General features: G+C 49.7%; 8 protein-coding genes across 8 annotated transcripts; 5 read left to right on the top strand and 3 right to left on the bottom strand.

Annotated features, from left to right (window-relative positions):
• Positions 1 to 147: 147 nt before the first annotated feature.
• N7484_010668 (putative beta-1,6-glucan biosynthesis protein (Knh1)) lies at positions 148 to 1,168 on the top strand (the record flags this gene model as incomplete). Its single annotated transcript, XM_057121055.1, has 4 exons — positions 148 to 327; positions 390 to 490; positions 540 to 1,044; positions 1,103 to 1,168. The coding sequence occupies 4 exons, from the start codon at positions 148 to 150 to the stop codon at positions 1,166 to 1,168; spliced, it is 852 nt and encodes a 283-aa protein (XP_056966809.1).
• A 583-nt stretch (positions 1,169 to 1,751) lies between these two features.
• Positions 1,752 to 3,242, bottom strand: N7484_010667 (glutamate 5-kinase; the record flags this gene model as incomplete). Its single annotated transcript, XM_057121054.1, has 4 exons — positions 1,752 to 2,621; positions 2,686 to 2,781; positions 2,838 to 3,136; positions 3,206 to 3,242. The coding sequence occupies 4 exons, from the start codon at positions 3,240 to 3,242 to the stop codon at positions 1,752 to 1,754; spliced, it is 1,302 nt and encodes a 433-aa protein (XP_056966808.1).
• Positions 3,243 to 3,463: 221 nt separating this feature from the next.
• On the top strand, positions 3,464 to 4,307 carry N7484_010666 (mitochondrial inner membrane protease ATP23; the record flags this gene model as incomplete). Its single annotated transcript, XM_057121053.1, has 3 exons — positions 3,464 to 3,692; positions 3,757 to 4,016; positions 4,080 to 4,307. 3 exons carry the CDS (start codon positions 3,464 to 3,466, stop codon positions 4,305 to 4,307), a joined length of 717 nt encoding a protein of 238 aa, XP_056966807.1.
• Positions 4,308 to 4,613: 306 nt separating this feature from the next.
• On the bottom strand, positions 4,614 to 5,881 carry N7484_010665 (aurora family serine/threonine-protein kinase; the record flags this gene model as incomplete). Its single annotated transcript, XM_057121052.1, has 3 exons — positions 4,614 to 4,736; positions 4,790 to 5,749; positions 5,801 to 5,881. 3 exons carry the CDS (start codon positions 5,879 to 5,881, stop codon positions 4,614 to 4,616), a joined length of 1,164 nt encoding a protein of 387 aa, XP_056966806.1.
• Positions 5,882 to 6,187: 306 nt separating this feature from the next.
• N7484_010664 (TIP41 family protein) lies at positions 6,188 to 7,158 on the top strand (the record flags this gene model as incomplete). Its single annotated transcript, XM_057121051.1, has 3 exons — positions 6,188 to 6,513; positions 6,596 to 6,986; positions 7,045 to 7,158. The coding sequence occupies 3 exons, from the start codon at positions 6,188 to 6,190 to the stop codon at positions 7,156 to 7,158; spliced, it is 831 nt and encodes a 276-aa protein (XP_056966805.1).
• A 553-nt stretch (positions 7,159 to 7,711) lies between these two features.
• N7484_010663 (uncharacterized protein) lies at positions 7,712 to 8,722 on the top strand (the record flags this gene model as incomplete). The annotated part of the gene is made up of 3 exons (XM_057121050.1): positions 7,712 to 7,777; positions 7,830 to 8,145; positions 8,208 to 8,722. 3 exons carry the CDS (start codon positions 7,712 to 7,714, stop codon positions 8,720 to 8,722), a joined length of 897 nt encoding a protein of 298 aa, XP_056966804.1.
• A 242-nt stretch (positions 8,723 to 8,964) lies between these two features.
• On the bottom strand, positions 8,965 to 11,370 carry N7484_010662 (bifunctional aminopeptidase/epoxide hydrolase; the record flags this gene model as incomplete). Its single annotated transcript, XM_057121049.1, has 9 exons — positions 8,965 to 9,091; positions 9,145 to 9,632; positions 9,689 to 9,917; positions 9,970 to 9,983; positions 10,041 to 10,286; positions 10,341 to 10,458; positions 10,518 to 10,734; positions 10,807 to 10,891; positions 10,981 to 11,370. 9 exons carry the CDS (start codon positions 11,368 to 11,370, stop codon positions 8,965 to 8,967), a joined length of 1,914 nt encoding a protein of 637 aa, XP_056966803.1.
• Positions 11,371 to 12,216: 846 nt separating this feature from the next.
• Positions 12,217 to 15,765, top strand: N7484_010661 (uncharacterized protein; the record flags this gene model as incomplete). The annotated part of the gene is made up of 3 exons (XM_057121048.1): positions 12,217 to 13,020; positions 13,076 to 15,521; positions 15,578 to 15,765. 3 exons carry the CDS (start codon positions 12,217 to 12,219, stop codon positions 15,763 to 15,765), a joined length of 3,438 nt encoding a protein of 1,145 aa, XP_056966802.1.
• Positions 15,766 to 16,067: the final 302 nt, after the last annotated feature.

Genomic DNA, 16,067 nt, shown 5'->3' with positions numbered 1-16,067 from the left:
TTAGTGCACATCAACTTGTGGAGCAAAGGGTTGGAATGGGTTCACATACCAATGGACCAAAGGGGGAGAGGAGAGGGAGAGAAGCGATATACCTTTCCTTCTTCGCCCCTTAGTCACTTCGCATCTCTTGCCATATTCCAATTCAACATGAGGCTTCATCGGCTGTGGTCTAGTCTATCTCTGTTTGCGGCTGCCACAGCTCAGACCATTAGTGGCCTAACCTTTAACAGTCAAGATGTTGTGGGCCTTGTTTGGGGCTTAGAAGGCGCGACATCGGCGCGTTATGATCTCTGGCTTTGTGCTGGAGACGAATCCACGGGCGAATACGTAGGTGACTGTTTAATCCCTAGCTTCCAACCCTAATGCAACGACTGACAACAATGATGTAGGAAACATTGGAGCGAGTGGTCGAAAATGTCTCTTATACAGCTGGTGATTTGGTGTCATTCCGGGTCGACCAAAGCGTGGGAGGAAATGATCCAAACGCATAGTATGTGTGACATCCTCTGGCTATCGGGGCTCAAGCTAATCCTATCTAGCTTCCTGAAGATTGTTCCTTCCACCACCAAGAGCGTTGCGTCGGGTTTAACATCTCATTTCACACTCACCAATATGAAAGGCACCTTCTCTGCCAAAGTGTCAGATGCCGTCCAGCTCATGCGACCTATTCCCATAGCATCATATTTCGTGGACGACAATCTCCTAGATCCCACCGAAGCCACCCCAAGTTTGAATGCATCACAGTCTGCTTTGCAGTTCCCAGTACCTACCCCAGTACCCTCTGCGAGCCATGAGCCGGACCATCATGAGCTGCGAAAGCGGTTGGCCTTAGATCCCCATACGATCCCCTACGGAGAGCAGACGGGCCGGACCAAGTATGCTCCGATGCCCAAAAGAGCGGGCACCACCATCGCAGACAAACCGGCGACGCCTCAATACCCTCCTTTTCCTTTCTCCATTGCCACCACGTATCTTCCTGCCCCAACAGTGGATTATACGGATACAGCATATGCCACTTGGACAGCCCACAGCATCGAGAATACGGTTCGTCTATGATCATTGATAACCCTAATTTAGAATGAGATGCACTGACTCTTTCCAGGCTGCCCCGGCTGCGATGCCGACGTTGGACAAGAGAATGCAGGATTGGCTAGAGCGAAATGGTTAATTATGGCTCAATATGGAGGATTCCCATGAAGTGGCAACTGCAAGTTCTAAATTGGGTCGCTCTCCAGGTGTGTCATTTAGGCCTTCCTAGTTAGTCGAACCCAATGTTTCTTGGAGATTGATAATTGAACGACACATTTAGTTAGGCACCTCAGCAACCCATGTCTGAACTAGCGCTGTCAATTGCAATTTAGACAAGATGCAGCTATACTTGTTTTCCAGGCATTAACGAGCATGTGACCTCACTTGATTCAGCCCAATATGCGTAACGCTTCATTAGAGCTGGGGTATAAGTCAAGAAAGGTGCCCTCTCAGTGGACATGCAGAAGAAACCTCTTCTGGGTTTCGAACATTGGGCCGTGCCTAGTACCGTTAAGGTATCCGTGTAATTATGGGGTGTTCAATAAGGGTAGATGCTCTATTCCCTGGCAGTTGTCATATGCACATGGCATGTTCTTTCTCTAATCTGTATTCCCACATCGAAATTGTACGCTGCATCAGTTGAATTATTCACATATGTACAATACACAACTGCACGCCTATGTCAATGGCGCCTCCAGATATGTAGAGTCTTCTTCTCTCCGTCATGGTGATGTCTTTGGAGATTTCCACTCTTCCAGAGCCGGCGTTAATGCTGGAGTCGCTGAGTGATTGTGCCGATCTTCGGGGTGAAACGAGATATTATCCCGCAGTGCTACATAATCACTATCCGCATAACCAAGCAAAGCCTCGATCTGCGTACTCCGGTGTCCCTTGATATGTGCAATCTCAATGCTTCCATAATTCACAATGGCGCGACCCACTTCCTTGGGCTCCTGGGAGTGGTGGAGGAAGTCTCCATTCAAAGCATCGGGGGAAGGCCGATCCACAACAATTAGACGCACAGCTTCTTGTTGTCCGAAATGACCTTCGACCCCAAGCACTCCGGCTGGGAGGAGACTCGCCTTATTGAGTAATGCTTCGTAGGCGCCGTGGTCGATGTACAGAGAACCGTGAGGTGTAAGTCCATGAAGTAACCAGAACGTTCGAGACTGGATGGGGGCATCAGACGGAAGAAATCGGGTGTGGAGAGGAGGTTTTGGTAAATTGACCACGGCAGTCGCATCATTGGGCTTCGTGATACTTTGAAGTGCTTGCAAATATTTCACAATCTCATGAACATTTCCGGGCTTTGAGCTCTTGGTGATGATGGTCGTCACACCAGCGCTAGTTCCCAGCTTTGCAGCCACAATCTTGGTGCTCATACCCCCAGTGCCCAAGGCGGAGCCGGCAGATGAAACGTCAGCCTCTAGCGTTGAAATATCAGAAACGACCTCAATCGGTTGAGCGTTGGGGTCGCTGCGTGGATTAGCTGTGTATAGACAGTCTACATCTGTCATCAAGAACAGGTAATCCGCCTTGACTGTGGCAGCTGTGATTGCCGAAAGGGTATCGTTGTCGCCGAATTTGATTTCCTATCCAATATTGTGTTAGATCATAGGTCTCTTCAGTTGTGGCTAGCAATTGATGGTCGCCTACAGAAACGGCCAAGGTGTCGTTTTCGTTAACAATAGGAATCACACCCATATCAAAAAGCTGCTCAAAGGTATTCTGGGCATTGACATATTGGGTGTTCTAGGCTTGATGTTATTATGAGAACTTAACAGTTAACTGGGGATTTGAAGGCTCACGTCGGCAATGTCATTTCTCGTCAGAAGGATCTGAGCCACAGGGACTCGAAGGTGGGAAAAAAGATTATCCCAAAGACTCATGAGTCGGCACTGGCCAACAGCAGCAAGTGCCTGTATTCGGGGCAGATAGGTTGGTCTGTCGTCGACGTCCATCCTTCGCAGGCCAACCCCCACTGCACCTGATGAGACTAAAACGACCCGGTGACCATCTTTGCGCAGCTTTGCTACCGTTTCAACGATTGTTGTGAGGATAGAGAGAATAGGCTCATGTGTTTTCTCGTCAACAATAGAACTGGTTCCTATTTTTTAGAGCAATAACGTCAGTCCGATTTCGGCATCGAGTCATATCAAGATATATATCCCCGCACCTAATTTGATCACAATTGTAAGACCCGGGGTGGCCATGATGGCTGAAGACCGTCAGAGTATTATAGTACCGACTGGTCTTAACAGCATAAACTGGATTTAATTATCGTGCCTCTAAATTTGGGTTGAGAATTCGGGAATCAAGATTTTGAAGAACCGTTTCGCATCAGAGCCATCGCTGAGTTCTGCCATGCCACTCCGCTCTGTGGTGAATCTTCGTTTCGCTCCGCGGAAGCTCTTGGAGAGTGTCCGCAATCGCCATGTCCGATTCCCAGTCATCAGAATCAGCTGCGCCAAATAATGGTAAGCCCGAGACGGGCTATGTTGCCGGTGATGATACATGGACCCAGTTCCGCAACATCTACCGGATTCTGACCGGCAAGATGTCCTCCGAGGGAATTGAACAGTTCCGAGTTGCGCGAGACCTTCGAAATGAGGCTGCCGATTGCAAACGCTGCGACGAACAGCGCGACTTTCTCCTGCAATACAGTAAGGCGCTTCTCCCATGGAGCTCCTGCGCCGGCCAAAATACTAAAAGAACTCCTCCGCATAGGCCCCGTCATCCGCTATCTCAGCGACAATATCAAGCAACTAGGAGGCGATCTTCACAGTCACAATATCTACTGTCGTCGTTGTACAAATAGGAAAGCAGGCGGTTTTGATCCTGAGTATGGCATTCTGCTTTGTGCCAATGAAATGAAGGATCAAGGTCATTTGGAGGACACACTAGCCCACGAGATGGTCCACGCCTACGACCACCTACGATTCAAGGTGAATTGGACGGATAACTTACGACATGCTGCTTGTTCAGAGGTATTTAAACATGCTCCATAGCGAAATCTACCCAAAGAGTTTCATCAACTAATGATCTGCTAGATTCGAGCAAGTTCTTTGAGCGGTGAATGCAGATGGTCGCGAGAGTTCTTCCGAAGAGGCCAATGGAAGTTCACTGAGCAACACCAAGAGTGTGTCCGGCGAAGAGCGATTCTTTCCGTGAGGGCGCGACCGACCTGCCGGGATGAGGCCCATGCAAAGCAAGTGGTCGACGAGGTCTGGGGTAGTTGTTTCCGAGACACGAGACCCTTTGATGAAATTTACCGATGAGACCGGACCCCCTTCTTCTCTCCTCTTTCTTACCCTGCAGTCTACGACGTCAGCTTTTATACCACCCTCCACCTGTACCATAGAGTTTTTGAATGTACCATATTTCATTGGCACTGAAGAAGCAAGATTAAAAGAACACATGTCCCCATATCGCGAATGCCTGACGTGGCTATACTCCAGGAAAGAACACCAAACTCCGAATGATGCACAGCAGAACCCAACGCCTGAAGACTCCATCGTCTGTTCAACGAATAAAATCAAAGAAAATAAAAGACACCTTATAGCCAATGTTTCATGCATATGCATTCATGCTTTGCCCTCCTTGGAGCTAGAGCTCCGCTTTAAATCTTTCACGCAGTGCTTGACAATCCAGGGGTGGCTTTGGATCTCCTCGAGGGGAATCCGCTTCTCGGGATCAAGAACCAGTAACTATAGATCGTCAGCTAGGCTATACTGCAGCAGGTAAGGCTTTGAGAACTTACCCTCTTGATGAGGTCCTTTGCTTCAGGGCTGACAAAAGATGGAACGGACATATCAGCCCTGGCAATTCGTCGCTGAGTCATGACAGGCGTGTCCTCGAAGGGTGCCTCGCCGACCAGGAACTCGTAGGTCAAGACACCCAAGCTCCAGAGATCCACCTTTTCGCTGTAGTAGTTGTCTTGGGAGCCCGGCTTCAGCATCTCTGGGGGCAGATAGTCAAGCGTTCCACACATTGTCTGTCGTCGATTGTTCGGAGCGTGGACGCTCCAACCAAAGTCACTGATCTTGATCTCTCCATGGATACCGACCAGAATGTTCTCCGGCTTGATATCACGGTGCATGACATGCTTCTTGTGCAAGTATTTCAGCGCTGCCGCCATCTGTGCAATGTACTGCGCCGCTTTCCACTCCGGGAATCGGTGCTCCTTTCGAAGGTGCTTGTATAATTCACCACGACCGGCGAATTCCAGGATCAAGAAAATTCGCTTGCTGTCATGAAAATGGCCGTAGAGTCTGAGGACATTGGGGTGACGAAGATTACTCTGAATCTCAATCTCACGTCGAACTTGCTTCTGGACACCCCCTTGTTGAAGTTCCGACTTATGCAGCACCTTCAGGGCACACACAAAGCCGGAAGACCGTTCTTTGGCGAGATAAACCCGGCCAAACTTGCCCTTACCCAGAGGTTTCCCGATTTCAAACATTCCAAGATGCAGCTGCCTTGGCACCGAGGATTGGTCGTGCATCGAAGTTGACGTGCGTTGATCGCCGTTCTCATCGGTATTACGGGTCACCACTGTCCCCTGGCCCTTACCAGGAGATGACGGGACATTCATTGCATTGGCTTTGTTTTCATTTGTGTTTTGCAGCGCCAATTTCAGCAATTGAGCCCGGTTTGAATTACTCTGGGATGAACCAAGACCGGACAACGAAGCTGCCGTCGAGATGGAACCCTTTGGTGCCTGACCGATCAGCATGCCAAATTTCTTCAGAGTACCCTGACGTTGTCATACCTTGTTCTTCGCATAAGTGCGATCCTTCTCGTCTTTAACAGAGAGGTGCTCAAAGCGAGCTTCCAATGTTTTTGTTGCCATTGTGATGAGGATGTAATAAACAGAAAAGCAAGAAAGAACAAGGAGTGAACCAGTAAAGTGGACACAAAAGCTCTAGGAGAATTAAAAAAACATTAATCGCAGTTGTCAAGTGTGAAGGTCGATTTGAAGATTGACAAGTGGAGAGAGAGGGAGAATAGGAACGGGTGTTTGGGTTTCCGTAATCAATGTCATCCCCCCAGCAACGGCATCGGCCCGCCTCTTTCTCCGCCCGCGGGGCTGAACTTCATATCGCGATTGTTAGTTGATAACGCTTTCATTCATGACGACATGGTTTGAGAAGAAATCATGAATTCCAGATCACCCCCCACTGTGCCGCCTACAGGGCATGCGGCAGTCTATCCAACTAAACGCCCACAGGAGATCACAATTCAAGGCTTCCGTATCTCCACTCAGAAGCTACCCATCTTAAAAGCAGACCCGATCGAGGAGATGACGAAGAAGCTCGGCATTGCACCTCCTGAAATGATTTTCGGCGACAATTATGTTATGATTGAGCATGAAAAGAGTGGCTGGGGTATCAATTTCAACTCTTCCGATGCCCTTGATCGAGTCGACAAGACTGGACAGTCGATGCTGCAAGTGGCTTATTCGAAAGAATGGCAGAAGAGCAGGTACTGTAACATCGCACATTGATATATCCCACTCAAATTTGTGGGTAATGCTCACTATCTTCTAACGTCTTGAGATCCATAGGGAGAAAACACATGAGGGGATTAAAGAAGTAGTAAAGCCCTTCGACTGGTCCTACAGCACCGACTACATGGGCACATTGAGCCCCAGTGCCCCACCATTTGAAGAGACCTCTAATCCTATACCCATCGAGCTTCTGACACGCCCAGATCCTATTCTTTTCTTCGATGAGGTTGTTCTCTACGAGGACGAATTGGCAGACAACGGGATCGCCATGCTATCGTGCAAGATCCGTGTGATGCCCGAAAGACTGCTTCTTTTGACAAGGTTCTTTATGAGACTGGACAATGTATTGATCCGTCTTCGTGACACCCGTGTCTATGTGGATTTTGAGACTCGCGAGGTAATCCGAGAATACCAATCGAAGGAGTGTGAATACGAGAAAGTGAGACAGGTATGGGCGGTTCCTTGGAAATGTGTTCGCATGAAAGCCCAACTAAACGATATGACAGACCCTTGCAAATACCCGGGTTGATATCCCTGCATTGATGCGAGATGCCAATCGATTATCTGAGATCCTGCCCCTAGTAGAGAAGCGCTCAGAACGAGTCGTTCTAGATGGATGACTCTTCGTTAGCCGGTCTTATCGCACACGCCATCAAACGAGCCAAAAAATCCAAAAACATAAAACGAAGAAGCATCCAAAAATTCCTCAGCCTGAAACCGCGATGGCTTATGCATATCCGATTTCAATCCAGAGGCATGAGGGACTCTCATCAAGAGACCCAAGAATCAAGGTCACGTTACAAATGCAGTTCATGAAAAATTAATATACCTAATAAACGAAATGATCAATTATCATAGACTCTCATGTGCACAAGCACCTTGGCCATAGCTCTAAGTCGCGGATGTCATAGCGGGGTTTCATTCGTTCATTCTTCATCATCCATGGATACAGGCGAATAGATCATCGTAAATATTGAAGAGCTGAATGTCTTCTTACTTCTTCCAATATTAAAGTGTTTTAGAAATTATAATAATTCCTGACTAGCAAGATGACTGTATTCCCCGGGTAAGCGAGAGCGATGATTGGCTCACCCGACGCAAACCGTGCAAACGCCGCGATAACCCAGAAAAGATCGCCGACGACTTTCAACAAACGCATCCACCAAAGAAATAATGTCAACCACAAGATTGACCTTGTCTGCATGCGGCCTTCGCAGGTCGCAGGCATTTTGCCTTCCGGTACTATTCCAATGTCTCCTGGCGCAACGACTTGAATACTAACCAAGCCTAGCGACCTTTGTCTCAGCGCGCATCTCTCTCGACTTCAGGGCGTGCAAGCAATTATGTTGCTTCAACCACGTCTCTTAATTCATATCCTTTGCGCCTAACTCTTCCTACCCGACCAAACGGCCTCATCCGGAATGTATCGACTGGGCCCGGAGCCGCGGCCGAGACCTACGTCGCGTATGGAATGACCCAGAAGCTTTTTGAAGCCTGCTCGAGCCAGGCAGACTACCAAGTCCCTCAGGCAACTCAAAAGGGGGTTGAGGTTCCTATGACAGAGTCGGGGGAGCATCTTGGCGTCAGTGATAGCTGGTGGTATCGAGGTAAGTAATGCTGGGAGCAACTGGCTAGCTGAATCTAGTTTCTGACTTCTGGTTTTAAACAGAGCTTGGCCTTGTACCAACATTTTCCACTTGGTCACAAATCACCTTCCTGCACATGTATCTTTTAACTGTTCGACTTCGTGCCCTTCCCACTCGTGAAAGTGTCCAGACCTACTCCCGCCACCTCATTGACCACTTCTCACACAACGCCGAACACCGCATGGATGTCCTACACGACATTGGAAGCCGTTCTATCCGTAACAAGTATCTGAAGGATCTTTTTATCCAATGGCGTGGAATTATTGCCGCATATGACGAGGGGCTGGCCAAGGGCGACGCGGTGCTGGGTGCTGCTGTCTGGAGGAACCTGTGGAAGGCCAACTCGGTGGGTGCTGATGGAGATGATATTGACTGGACTAAGGTTGCTTGGGTGGTGACTTATATGCGACGAGTCCTGTCGGAGCTCTCAAAGATGCAAGAGGCGGATATAGTTTTTGCACTCAGCAAAGGAAGTACCCAAGAATCGGGTATTTTTGGGTATTCGCCTGCGGATAAGAGAATGGCTGGGGGCAAGTAAGCCCTCAAGTCTGGACATAACAGTGCCTTTGAGCACGGACCTTCTCTTTTCAGGATCTTGTTTTACTACGTTGAAATTCCGCCTTCTGCGAGGTTAATCACATCATGTACAGTATTCCATTATTCCATTACTCAAATTAGACCTGGCTCTCTTTTCAAGTGAAATGTCTAGGACTGTTCTGTCTTTTTTTTTTGATTTGCCTTTTTGGGGATTGCTTTTCTTGTAGACAAGGCTCAGATGATCTAGTTTTCCTTCTTGCCGAACAAGTCTTTCTCGACCATACCACGGCAGATGGGGTGGTAGAAGTCCTTGTACTTCTCAAAGGTTGCAAGGGCAACTGGTCGGTTGATCTTCTGGAGGTTACGATACCTGGGGATTCGGTGAGCTCATGGTCAACAAGCTATAGTGGCTGGGCAACTTACAGAGGTCGCACAAACTTCATTCTTCCAATCCGGCCTAGTAGCTCAGTAGTTGGCTCAATGACGCTCTCATCGCCGGCCTTCATACCAACTTGGAAATACAGGTTGGAAACCTCAATGTTCTCGCTTTTGGACAGCCCGTAGACCTCACCCATTAACTTGGAAAGTTCTGGGCGGAGAGGCTGCTCCCAGCGGAGAATCTGTTCCAAGAAAACGACAATCTGGTTAGCTGTCAGACCCTCAAGGTCGCTCACCTGCGGCTTGAACGACGAGCTAGGGAGAGTCTCCCATTTCTTAGCCAGCGCATAGACCACGTCCACCAAGGATGTATCAAATTCCGGCTTGGGGGGCATTCCAGGGGAATAGAACCACTTATCCCAGTCCAGTTCGTTCAGCAGCTTAGATGCCTCGGCATCCGACTCGAAGAAGCTCAGAATGCTTGCCTTGAATTCATATGAGTCAAGAGACTTGCGCTGGAAAGTGGTGAAGTACTAAATAAGATATATCAGAAAATACTCTAGGGTCACCCGAGCAAGAAAGGACCTACATAAGGAATGAACTTGTCAAACTTCGGCTTGCCCACAAGGTTCTCAAGGTAGAACAAGAAGTTGAAACCTTTCTCATAAGGGATACTCGAGAAGGCATCATCGGGGTCCTTGCCCTTGAGATCAGTGATTAGCTTGGTAAATTCGTGGTCATGACCAAAGTGCTCCACGGAATCGGTAAGCGCCTTCCAGCCAATGATGGCCGAGAAATGACGGTACGCCTCGCCATGGCTATTGGATATGGTTAGTAATGCTTTAGAACGCCTCTCGCTGGTACACATACATTGCTGCCAAAATCTATTTGCAAATTTGGTTAGAATCAGTGCGGCTCTCCATGACGGGAAATACACATACCCGTCGTTCCAAATACACGGTCCAGCCCTCATTCAGCCAGAAATGCTCCCACGAAGCGTTAGTCACCAGGTTGCCACTCCAGCTGTGAGCGAGCTCGTGTGCAATGACATCGATATTCTCACGATCCTTTGAGATGATACTGGGGGTCGCAAAGGTAAAGATCGGGTTCTCCATGCCACCATACGGGAAGCTGGGAGGCAGAATCAAAACGTTATACTGGCCCCAAGCGTAGGGGGACACGATTTTCTATACCTTCAGGTCAGCAATTCAAGCTCATAAAATAAATGGCTTTTAAAATACCTCGATGGTTTTGATGAAGCTCTCTGTGTCGGCTTCCAGTTCCCACTTGCATTCCTCCAGCTTGTCCGGGCTGGTAGCTACCACGCTTCGAGGACCGATCGAAGCCTGCGAAACATCTCTACGTGAAACTTTCAGTTATTACTAGCCCGGTAGGATCACGGAGATATATGCTCTTACCCGCTGGCAATCGCGAACAGATAGCTGGGGATCGGCACCGACTGGTGGAATCGGTAGAGCTTGTGACCCGACTGCGAGGTCTCATCCGACTGAGTGAGAAGACCACTCGTCATGACGGGCAAAGGCGAGGTGATGTTAAAATCCAAGGTGCTCTTGACATCTGGTGTGTCCTGGCAGGGGAAAATGGACCGGGCGTGGATGGCCTGACATTGCGAAACTGGAGTCTGGTCAAAAGAGAGCTCCGAGAATCCTAGAGACCAGAGATCTCTACCTGATTATAGGTACTTACACATATATGGATGTTTCTTGTTGGAGGTTTGGGCGGGGGTCAGCCACTGAAGTGCAGTACACTTCTCGGTGGTTTTCACCGCAATCTACCGGCGTCAGTACTTCGGAGTCGACATTGAGAGACTGTAGAGACATTGCTGGGGATTCATGGTGACATATAGAGAAAGTAACCTACATCCACCTCAACAATTTCATTCAGCTTGACACCTTGCTCAAGACTAATCTTAAGTGGGGTGCCGAAGGGATCCAGCGTGGGAAGAAGCTCCCACTTGGAAGGTTGGCCATCAACCTTGACGGAGCCAATGTCCAGATGGCTGGTGTCTAGGATGATTTCCCGCGACACAGCATCGGTAATGGACGTAAATTTGTGGACGACATTGCCAACCAGCTTCTTCTGATCAAACAAGATATCGAAATTGGCGGTGATGTGAGTGGAACGCCAGTTATTGTAGTTGCTAAGGGTGTTCGGATCCCGCGGATTGGACGCCATGGTCAGTCTTCGCACAGAGACGAAGAAAGGAGAGAAAGTGCGCGAGAAGAGACGTCCGAGCGGGGAGGGATTCATCTGGTTGATTCCATGAAGAGTTTTGGTGGTTCCCGGCTCTAAGCGTGAAAGCGGACAAATCAAAACAGTCTATCGCGTATACTGTAACTAGACCGTATGACTACTCAATCAGATCCATCAGATTTTGATTTCAGAAATTATGAGTAAACTACGACTGCGAGTCTATCGATCCAAGAACCACGTAGAGTTTCTCCCTTTCATGATGTATGGACTAGTGGACAGTGGGGAGTATATTCTGATTGGATTCGGTTAGAAGATACTGAGGAATAGAATTTTTACAGTTCCTTTTTCCTCATCGTCTTCTTCTGTACACTATCACAATCATTTCTACTACGCATGTACTAGATCACTATACGGAGTACCGTGATTGTATTCCCCCACATCAATCCCCCTTTTCACACCGCCCGCATCAAACACGGACCACCCCTGAAGAATAATCCCGCTGGTCCCGCCCCTGACTACTCTTCTCGTGGGACTTTGCAGGGAGATTGAAGATAATGCACTCAGTCTGCAATTGTCCCCTTCAATCTCTCTCGCGACAGATTATCTCCGCTCTCGAAATCATGCGTTGGTTCGGCGCATACTGAGGACATCCCAGAATCACACCAACCCCCCTCTCCCTAAGATTTCGTTCCTTTTTTTAACCTACTTCTCTTGAACGTGGTCGAAGCATGCGCCCTGCAGTCCAATCCATTTAATTTTTGAATTGCTCGGTTTCGATACAAAGAAAGTTGACCAATATCGTCTCGGAAATCGCTCGACAATTGTCCCTTTTTCTCAATGCCCGACCTCGACCTCTGAATCATATAGTGCCTCATTGGATCGTACCCCTCCGCTCTTGGAAAAATGCTACACCGCTCCGCCCTGGAAGATGAACCGAGATCGTTCCACCCTAGACGTCCCTCGGGATCTCTCATGGAGCCCCCGTCGACCGCGCCGCCCAATCGCCCGGCTTCTCGGTCCTCCCGCCCAGCATCTCGCAATCGAATGGGGAAGGCCTCCGGAGCCATTACTCCAACAGGACTAGGTGTGGTGACGGAAAATGCCCCAGGTCTCGCTGCAGATGGCTCGTGGGGCAGTAGCCCCATTAAAGAAGGCCTGGGAAGTGTAAACCGCTGGTCGCAGTCCACCGCATCGAGCAAAGGTCTACCGGACTATACGGGCCATCGCAGAGGGAGTTCCAAGATGTCCCTGACGGGACATAGTCCACAGCGGGGACCTGCGTTGGGGGAGCTGCCCGAGCTGAGCCTGCCGGATCTGAGAGCATCGGATATGTTTCCCCCCGACTCGAACTCCCACCTCGATCTTTCGTTTACGGCCTCGAGTCACCTGTTTAATAACTCTTCGCCAAATGAACAATATAATTCCAGAAATGAGCCGTCCTATACTCAGGGCCACGTGGCTCGGCCCAGTGAAGGAGCCGTCTCGTTGGCGGACGGGGAAGGGGAGGCAGATGGCAGACAGCATGGCCAGACCCAGAAAGCAATGCTGTCCAAAGCTCTGCAGAAGGCGAACACAGCTGTTCTTTTAGATAATGCAGCCAACTTCGAAGGTGCCATGGAAGCCTATACAGATGCATGTCAGCTGCTGCAACTAGTGATGCTCCGTAGCAATGGCGGAGACGAAGAAAAACTTAAACTCCAGGAAATTGTATGTTATTATCCTTATTTGTGGACATACCGGAGCTCAAGGCTAATTGTTCTAGCGCGATACCTATATAATACGAATCACAGAACTTCAGCGCATGGACTTGCCTCTACCGGATAGCGAAGACAAGGCTCTTCCAGATCGCCCTTTGAGCCAGGAATCATACGGCGAATTATTCCAAACTTCAGTAATGGATGATGCTCGTATCCAGAGCCAACATAGCTCTAACCACTCAAGCCTTGGCTTCGATGCGTCTATAGAAGATGCCAAAGCATTTCCTTCCGAGTCACCTCCTCCTCCTCGCCGCCAATCTTTGAGGCCAGGCGTATTTGATGATCAACTACGGTCTTTGGCCATGCCTAAGAATCCACAGTCTGATCGATCTACTCCTGCGAGCTCAGGTGGTAGTGTTGCTTACCATCAACAATATCTGGAACCCTCTTTGCAGGAAACTAATGAATCAACCTCGTGGCTGGACACAATTGACGAGTCCGGCGCATCCTCACCGTCATCCGCGAACTCGAAGGCGTCCTCTGTCTATCTACGACGGCGCACAAGTCGACGCATAAGCACTGACACTGAAGCCGAGTTCGATGCCGCCCTCGATGCAGCGGTGGAGGCTGCATACGATGAAGGTTTGGAGCCGGTCATGGAGTACCGCGAGGAAGAAAGTGATGACATCGTGGCAAATGCGCGCAGAAATATTGAGCTGGCTAAGCAGCGGGTCCGCGAAGCGGAGCTCGAGGCCGAGGTTGCCATGAACCGTGGCCGAGAGATACGTCGTATTCAGGAACAAAACATACTCGAGGATCCGGTGGTACGAAATTCCTACCTCGATGAGGAAGCGGAGGAAGAAGAGCGACTCTTAGAAGAAATGACCAAGGGCTATGTCATGGATGATTTCGAGTTTGGTGTTCAGTCCAAGTCGGCGCTCCCTCGAGAATCTGACTCCAGCAATTTGTCTGGAAGAACTTGGGAGAGCTCAGCCGCGTCTAACATCACGGGCACCGGGGTTACCTTGTCTACCCTCGCAGAGGACGACGATATCCTACCCCCTGAGCAGAGACCAGAGCAAACCCCTCTCCCATCTTCTCCTCCGTCTGTCGCTTTGCCTCCAATCCCCTCTGATTTCCCTAGTTTACCGCAACGGGCTTCTCTATCCCAGCCTCCCCCTCCTCCCGCAATGGGACCACCTCCAGTCCCAGGTGTCCGAGCGCGGCGCTTGTCGGGACAGAATTCAGGCGAACTGAAGATCGAAACCAATGCACGATCTCGTACCGACTCCAGTGCCTCTGATCTCGAATCCTTTTCAACTCCTCTCGCAAATCGCCTCCCACCGCCGCCACTTCCCAAAGATGAACCACCGTCAGACCATTTCAAAGCTCTCGCGCCAGGTTTTCGAGCCAACCTTTACCCTTCAAAGCGCAACCCTTCAATCGGGTCCATCACAGACCATACCAGTCTCGCCAAGGCCCGCACTCATGAAGATGACGAGGCTGGGGTTCCTCCTTTACCTGCCTCGGGGCGGCCCATGGGCAAAATACCGTCTGCCCCAGATGGCCTGGATAAGTCTGCTTCAAAAGCATTTCGATCTCGCAATGTGTCCGTTCCCAACCCCGAGACAGCACCCGGCTCTCCCACAACCCCGTGGAGTGGTTCGTTCCCAACATTGGATACCCAGAAGGCCGTCATGAGCGGCAGTGTTCCTGTAATGCCAACCCCAACTGCGACATACTTCACACAAAACGGATTGCCTACCGGGGGTCTCAATCTCTTTGACTGCAACATTCATTCTCCCACCGCCTTGGGTTGTCCAAACCCTCTTGTAGCCAATGCACCCCTTCCTCTCGAGCCGTGTCCAGAATCCTTTCTTCTTCGTCCCTTCTGGCTGATGCGGTGTCTGTATCAATCACTCGCCCACCCCCACGGTGGCTACTTGTCCGCAAAGCTCTTCATCCCTCGTGATGCCTGGCGTGTGAAGAATGTCAAGATCAAGGCCGTGGAAGACAAGGTGTCTAACTGTGATCTCCTGACCGCGGCGCTGTTGAAACTAGCCCAGGTAGATACCTACGATGCCGATGCCGTGTTGGAAGAAATGCAAGCGCTTGAGGGTATTCTTGATCAGGTCCAAGCCACACTGTCTAAGAAGCTGGGTCATGATGTCGGGATCCAGACGTCGATGCCGCTTTTCAGGCCAAATGCGACAGCAGAGGATCCCGCCCATCCTGACCCTCCCCCTTCCAGGACTTCGGGCACATCGAACAAGTCATACCTCCCGACTTGGAAACGGCTACGGGCTAAGACCTCCGGGATCAGTACAACCGCGTCTGCTCCCCAGAACGTCAAGGAAAGCAACAAGGATAATCTGACGCTCAACTCTCTTCCCATGACGTCGGCACCCACCACTCATACAAAGCGCAACGTCACTCAGCTAGAGTTCTCGGGGCCGAATGCCAACTACATGGGAGCTTTAGCGCGTCTTTTCGATGCTGCTCAAGTCATAGGTTCGTACACTTCCCTAGCTCCTTCCATTCTTTTCGTTCCATGCTGACCGATTTAGATCAAATCGCCCAGCAAGTTGAGGATCCCGGACTCAAACATTCATCATCAACCCACGTCGGTCTGGAACTCAGCACACGCCATGCGGCTGAGTTTTTTGGCTTCTATGTGTGCCGCTTTGCACTGGCTGATGTGGGCATGATGCTTGATAAGTTCATCAAGCGGGGCAGTGAATGGGTCTTGGCCTAAGAGTCTACGACAGATCCTACCCCCTTTTCATGCCATTTTTCCCCCTCAATTGGCCCGTCGTGGCCATCCTGATTTTATCTGCCAATATTCTTTTGACGTTTATATTGACCTTTCGCCATGTCTTTTAAGATACCATGATTCGCCTAGTTAAGATATGATTTGAAGAACATAATTGCCATGAGATGGGATTTGTACCTATTTTTCATTTTTTCCCCTCTTTTTGGACTCGCATGTTGTAAAGCAATTTCTTTGTTTCCGATTCTACTGTCTTGTAGCCCTCAACAATCCCTAAATCTATTCAT

The sequence above is a fragment of the Penicillium longicatenatum genome, assembly GCF_028827895.1.
Source record: "Penicillium longicatenatum strain IBT 33135 chromosome Unknown contig_7_segment0_segment0, whole genome shotgun sequence".
NCBI classification, from domain to species: domain Eukaryota; kingdom Fungi; phylum Ascomycota; class Eurotiomycetes; order Eurotiales; family Aspergillaceae; genus Penicillium; species Penicillium longicatenatum.
This window is presented reverse-complemented; position numbering and strand designations above follow the sequence as displayed.